General features: G+C 35.4%; 1 protein-coding gene across 2 annotated transcripts in view; it reads right to left on the reverse strand.

Annotated features, from left to right (window-relative positions):
- The window catches only part of LOC112141227 (3'-5' RNA helicase YTHDC2), a 55,248-nt gene that overhangs the window by 12,265 nt on the left and 35,722 nt on the right, over positions 1-7,261 (reverse strand). For both annotated transcript variants that reach the window (XM_024264318.2, XM_024264316.2), the window contains exons 23-27: positions 5,283-5,488; positions 3,426-3,615; positions 1,137-1,216; positions 524-643; positions 296-441 (exon numbers count right to left, since the gene is read on the reverse strand). In XM_024264318.2, the coding sequence (XP_024120086.1) occupies positions 296-441; positions 524-643; positions 1,137-1,216; positions 3,426-3,615; positions 5,283-5,488 (742 nt within the window). The remainder of the gene's footprint in view (positions 1-295; positions 442-523; positions 644-1,136; positions 1,217-3,425; positions 3,616-5,282; positions 5,489-7,261) is intronic.

Genomic DNA, 7,261 nt, shown 5'->3' on the forward strand with positions numbered 1-7,261 from the left:
GGTTAAAGACTGCTGGTCTATTTGGATGGGACGTCTCTGCAGAGGGTCTGTTTGTGAAATCATTTGAAGCAATTCAAATTCAGTTTAATCTTGAAAAGTAAATGAAGAGTACTGTGGTGCAACTACCAACTATTGTTTGAAAAGAGTCCAGTAACACTTTTGTAGAATAAGATAGTTAATCTGAGTTTTTAAATCGGTTTTACGAATAATCTAAGTATAAAAGATGTATAGTGCATAAATGTAATGAATAAAAAAAAACAAAAAAACAAAAGTATATTAAAAATGATGTGTATACCTTGAGATGCTGATTGTTCCTCCAGAACTGTTCTTAGGAGTAATCACAGACATCTTCGGCACTTCCTCTGATGACATGGGCTTTGGCCGCTGGCCAATCCCTGTGGGTTGCTGCAAGCCTGCTTTCTGCTCCTCAACTCCTAGAACCTGTTAAAAGTAAGTTGCATTGTGTACTATAAAATAAATGAAAAAATGTATGGATGTGATCAAGACATATGATATTACTTACAGAGACTAGGGTACAAAGAAAATCCTCATCCTGCTGAGACCAAGGCTTTGAAGGACAGCAAATCCTCTTTCCAAATAATTGTTGCCACTTTTTTCTTAATTCAAACACTGATCCTGCAGTCTGCCAAAAAAGACTTAACTCAATCATAGACGTACAAAAAGCTGTCCACAAAACCTTAACCCAAAATAAGAAACAACATCAATGAACGACTTTCACCTACAACCATTTCTAGGGTTTACAGAGAATGGTCAGAAAAAGATAAAATATCCAGTGAGTGGTAGGTAGGGTCAGAATTTGACATCAACAATGTGAAAACATGCAGCTGGTGGTGTGTAATGGGGATTTTTTTTTCTACTTTGGACCCTTTAGTACCAATTGAACATGGTTACAACTCCACATCTTCTGATGCAGGATAAGACTCCATGTCATAAGGCTGGAATATTGGACCGAGATGATATTACCAAAGAATTTATACTCCACTCTGCCTGATGTTTTACCTCCCTCATTTATCCAAAATTATCATGCAAATCAAAAAGTAAACAATTAAGGTAGAAACATTGGTGTTAATAGATACACTTTCTAGAGGTTCGTGTAATAAGTTGTGTATTTTTACCTCTTTTTCCATCAGGAAGACAAGCCACTCATCAATCTTCATCTCAACCAGGTCTTCTATGTCACTGTCATTTCCACTCACTGAAACAATGACACTTTATAAACCAATAATTTAGACACACGTAAAAAAGAAAATTCTATACACATGTCTATTTTGCAAATACATAAAATATGAAAACATCTCTATGTGAGTGAGTGTTCTGACATTCTTTGTCTAAAAGATAAATAAGTACATCTTAGGAAAGTCATAGTCCATTTATGTAGCTGTGCAGCGTTCACACTGAGGCAAGCTCTTTGATCACTCATAAGAAGGCACTTCTCCTAGTTAATAACACATTTAAACAGGTGACTGACCTGCAGATTAGTTCATTCTTCCAATGTTAATTATGGCAATAATAATAATAATAATACAGTTTATTTGTAAGTTTTAAGGTTGTCTCAATAAATAGAGAAATTTAAATAAAATTTACCTGCAAATTTAGAATAAAATACATCCAATTCTGGCAACACTTATATTCAGGAAGGCAGCTGACGCACTGCATGATGGGATCTGTAGTAAGATAAAATGATCCTGCGGGGCAGGTGTAGGCTTTGAGTTTGACTTGTGCTTTTGGAGCTCCGTATTAATCAGCTTATCATTTCAATTTATTTATTTATTTATTCTTTTTTTACGTATTTATTGAGTGGACAAGAACAGAAGACACAACCTCAGAAAGGAAGTCATGAGAAAGAAGTCTTGGGAAAGAAAAAAAAGTGGGTCCCACTCTGGTAAGAACAAGAGAGAGTAGAGACAAAGCTTACCATCACAGATATTTGTACTGCAGCATGTTGGGCTTTCCCCTACACTTCTGTGCATTTTTTGCTACTCATCCAAATAACAAAGCTGATTGGTAATTGCAAAAAGCTTTGGGAAGAGAAGGCAATCAGTCCCGATGTTATGACTCTACTTTAACACAATTTTAAAAATATTTAGTGAGCAAACAAGCTGGCTGAAGAACATGCATCGATTTTTTTTTTTTTTTTTTGTAAATACGAGTTCTATACTATAAAACAGAGTTAACGGTTATGAACTCTCTTGGTCTTTACAGTAACAGAAGCAGTAATACAACGCTTGGACGTCAGATGGGAATCAAACCTGCGATCTTCAGAGGTCAAACACTCTACCTCTCTTGTAGAGGGGTTAGGGTTGCTGACCTGCTTTTCAAACAATGTTTTTTAAATATTACAGATTAATGCGCAGATTAAAATGCCTAATTAAATTTTTTTTTCTTCCAGTACCATCAAAATGAGTTTGAATACAGTTAGATGAACATATTCAGATTCAGCACCTTTTCTACTAAGGAGGCTCAAAATGATATCAGACAGCGAAACTTTGAATGTATTGAAACAGAAGTTTAACTGGAGTTTTGAAAAGTGACGGAACATGGACTCAATTACTATTACTGGGTTTTGTCAAACAAAGAAATATATTGTTCCTGAACTTTTTGGATGTTGATCTCCAATGAGAACCATTGTCTGGTCACACTTAGGGCTGGGTATCGATGATAATTTCCAGAATAGATTTAATTCTATTTATTTTTTTTATTCTTCAATTCAATTTTGAGTTTACACATTTATACACATTTGTTTAGAAATATATTAATAATCTACTATATGATTATATTTATATTAATCTGTTACAGTTCACATACTGTAAATGTATCAGTGAAATAATGAGATTGTTAATATCATCCAGTGTTACATGGATTCTCTAAAGGAGAAGTTCTAACTAAAATGTTCAGATCATTAACATTGGAAACATTGTTCTGCTTCTCCTGGAGGACGTTTCAGTTTGGACACTAGGTGGAGATCACGCTATAGCATTACAGCTTATTCAAGGAGAAGAAGAAAGTATGAGGAAAAAAACATGTTTTAGACCATAAATGGTTACTTTAAAATATATTTCCTTAAAGAGTTTGGAAAATTAATGCGTTAGCATTAGCCACCCTATAGGAAATTCCATTAAACACTAGCATCATGCTTTATGTGCTAAATTAATTTATATTTTTATGAATCAGTTATTGATCTATTAAGCTTAAATTGCTTCAAATTGATGAACTGATTATTATTGATCTATTAACCCAGCCCTCGTCACACTACACTGTCAGACCCCAAGATTTTTTTGTGAATGCATGGAATGGTGAGCAGTTCAAGGTGAGTTTTGTTAACTCCTGAAGCAGATGAACAAACCTGAGGATTATGTGGAATGGAAAAACTCTACAAACTGCAGTCAAGGTTTCAGTTTGCTTACCATTTGTTTGGTGTGCAGCATCGTCTTCTAACGTGGAGCATGGCAGTCTGGCATGTCCTCCAAAAATGGCAACTGTGATTGAAGTCACTAAGGAGCAGCAACGGACACGAGCCACCCTGTGACCCCGGCTCATCTCATCATAGATCAACCAGTCTGTTGGAAGGGCCAGTTCATTTTCAGCTGATGTATTCTAAACAACAGAAAAGGAATGGGAAGAAATGATTAAAATGGTTAAATGCTTACATTTTGATAAAAATTGTAAGCTACTACATTAGCCACGACATTAAGATAAGATAGGATAGAAAACTTTATTAATCCCAAAAGCAGGAAATTCACCCAATATTGAAACTGGTTTCCATACAACCCAGAACAATATCAGAAAGACGACAGAATACCCACATACAGCTCAAGGTGGACTGCGGGCAGCGGTAGAGGCGGTCATTGCTGAGTCAGTGTAGATGGGTCACAAGAGGAGGGTAAGGTCATTGGTGTTTAAACAGTCACATCTCAACATTGTTTTCAATGTGTCGATACAAGAATTTTGTTCCATTCCTCCATGCTGGTCGTTCCTAGTGATGTTTAGGGGCTGTCACTGGTAAACAAGGACTTTCAAATACTTTTACCGATTTGGAGATTGTTTGTAGACTGCTCCAGTACCTTCTTATAAAGCCACTTCTTCCTTCTCACAGGTAGTGTATTCGGGATTATGGTTGAAAGACCCAACCATGTTTTATTTTCATATTACAATACATCCCATCCATCTATCTACCGCCTCCGGTACCGGGTCGGGGTACCAGCACGGTCCGCTTCCCGGTAGCAGTCCCGGAGGTTGGGGAGCCGTGATTTAATTGGAACAGCCACCAAGTCAAAATTTGACAGGTTGGGAACACCTAAAACGTCAAGTTTTGACGCGGAGGGACATTTAATTATAAGTCAATACGTGACAACTTGGGAATGAGCATGTGTGGCAACAACAAATCATCGAGAGATAATCCTCCCAGGATCTAGTGCTGGGCGATATGGAAAACATTTTATATCACGATATGAATTATGTTGTATCACAATAATGATATATATCACAATATAAAACAATAAAGTATATTTTCAAATATCAAAAAAAAGCTCTCACTAGTTTTACTTTGAAAACAGGAAGCTTCACCGGCACTTTATTTTGAAGATTTGTTTACTTCTGGTGACAGTCTCTGCTCATTCTGCTTTGTTTTGGTTCATAAATTAAAATCCAACATTATTCTGAGCAATCAGTATTTTCCTACATGATAATTTACTACATTCTACTATATTTATAAAGATCGTGAATCAGCGATTTGAACGTCATGAATTTTCGTACTCAGATTTTGGGAGCAGATCTCAGTAATCCGAGTGTTCAGGTTCTTGTTCCACAGCTTGGATTATCTCTTAGTTTTTGTAATCTCATATGTTCATTTTCGTGGACTTTCCCAGAGTGATAGAAGGTTTGTTGTGTTAGCATCGGTGTGGTAATAGCCTCCTTCCATAGTTTACGTATTACTGTCTTCTGCTCATCGTCAGACGTCTTGAATCCAAAATATAACCAAATCCCAGACGTCCCTCTTTGGCTGAAAGTGTTATTACGCCAAATGTATCATTAAATTGTCCACACTGACGAGGTTCGGACAATTTAATGAAACATTTGGCGTAATAATTGATCAAATGAGCTTATAAACGATAGAAGGTTCTGTAGTCTACAGAAACTCACTCAACAGGTTTCTACTCTAGAGCAACCATGGAATGCCCCCGCCCAGTGACATTTTTCACTGACTGTTGCAACAAACATTTTTTCATATATATATATAATTTTTAATTTAAAAATCTTACTACCTCCTCATTGACTTGCTGACTTAGGACACATGTGGGATGAAAGTGAACTTTTTTTTCTTCAAGGCTGGAAAGCAGAGAGCCCTTCGTGTTGACTTGGATGAGGTTTGGATAAAGGCCCATCACCAGAGCAGCCTTAACCACCGCCCAGTTTTCTGAGTTAAGATTTACGTCACGGATGTCACTTCCTCCACGGGCTCGCACGAAACCTAAAAGACAAAAAGAAGACTCAAGTATAAACAATGTTGGGGACAATAGTTAGGATCTAAATTACTCTCAAATAAAAGTAATTGGTTATCATGAAAGTAACTATATGGGTTAGTGTAAAACAAGGTACAGTGTTCCCTTGCTCACTTGTGCTTAGTAAAGTAAATGTTAAGAGAAAAATCATTAATATTTCTTGACTCTTTTATGTACTTTTATATACAAAATAAAATTATATTTTAAATATCCTGAAAGATTTTGTTCTCCATAAAAATATATCAATTAAAAAAAAAGTTACTATTTGAACTGTAGATACCGAGTCCCAATCCGATACTTTTGGAACATAATTAAAAAATGAACACATTTAATAAACTACGACAGAGTATTAGGGTCACCAAAAAAAAAAAAACAAAAAAAAAACAAAACAAGTAATATTGCGAGTTCTTTTCTCGTAAATTTACAACGTTAAATCTATTAAATTTAGGACTTTCATTCTTCAACTATATAAAAAAAATTACATAATTAAAAGTTGTAATTTTATGAGAAAAAAGTCTTACATTTTTATGACTTTAAGTCCTAAATTTTTATTCTCGTAATTTAACAGTGGCAACTTTTTTCCCGTAAATTTACAAGATTTAATGTTATAATTACAAAAAAATGTTAGTAAACTGGTCCTAAAACACAGATTCAAGTTGTTCCTTATTTTTATGTCATGAACATTATTTTAACATTCAACATTTAAATAGAGCATTTTTGTGAAGTAACCAACAGGTAAAAATAGTGTAACTATTACCTAAAAAATATGTTATCATGTAAATTTCGGTGATAATTAGTCATGAGAGAAAGTTTAGCGACTTTAGCTTTAATATCTTCAGAACTATTGAGCATTTTTAATCAAATGTGATGCAAACCTTCATTTAAAATTCTTAAAAACAAATGACGACTTTGTTTTAGCATGAATTTAATGAGTATTCATGGCTAGCTCAAATCATTACAGTCGTTTTTTTGTTTGTTTGTTTTTTTTAGATTATGGGATTGTTTTTAACCTTTTGTTTTATTGCCATTGCAGTTATTTTTTCTGAACTTTTATTTCTCTGTGATAAAAAAAAAACAGGCATGCCACCGAACAGCTCGGGTCCTAAGGAGTTAAATCACAGAGCTAGCGATTAGCGTAGTTAGCATCTGCCGTGTAGCCGTCTCTGTCGGTTTAACATTAAAAAGAAACAAAACTCTGATCTTTTTCCAATAAAATGCGTCACTGTTTGCGTTAAGACGACCCAGTTGAGACACTTGCTGTCACTTTAAAGCGTTTTTATTGATCCTGGAAGTCTGAATCTGTGAACATCTCTCTAACTTGACTGAACTGATTTTGTTAGCCTCAGGCTTTAGCTGCTGCTGCGCCTAATGGCAATAACATGTGGTGATCCGTTCATGACATGCAGACTTCTATGAGTATTAATCCGGAATAATAAATATAAAGCATTGATCATAATAAGAATAAATTAAGTGTTTGATACTGATCGTGGGACAACAAGCGTTACCAATCGAGTCATCAACCACGTGATCAGGCCTGATTTTGGATCACATGATCAGATCGGGACATCCCTAGAGACCAAAGATGAACTTTTTTCTTTTCCGCACGTGCAGCTGTGTCTGCAGCTCACTGCTCCCACAGGGAATGGGTCACTAAAGAGAAGAATTTCCATCAGTTTTTACGTTTGGACGCACATCAAGACGTGTCATCAGCCTTCAAATCAAATCAAATCAAACTTTATTTA

Source organism: Oryzias melastigma, linkage group LG12, assembly GCF_002922805.2.
Source record: "Oryzias melastigma strain HK-1 linkage group LG12, ASM292280v2, whole genome shotgun sequence".
Lineage (NCBI taxonomy): Eukaryota > Metazoa > Chordata > Actinopteri > Beloniformes > Adrianichthyidae > Oryzias > Oryzias melastigma.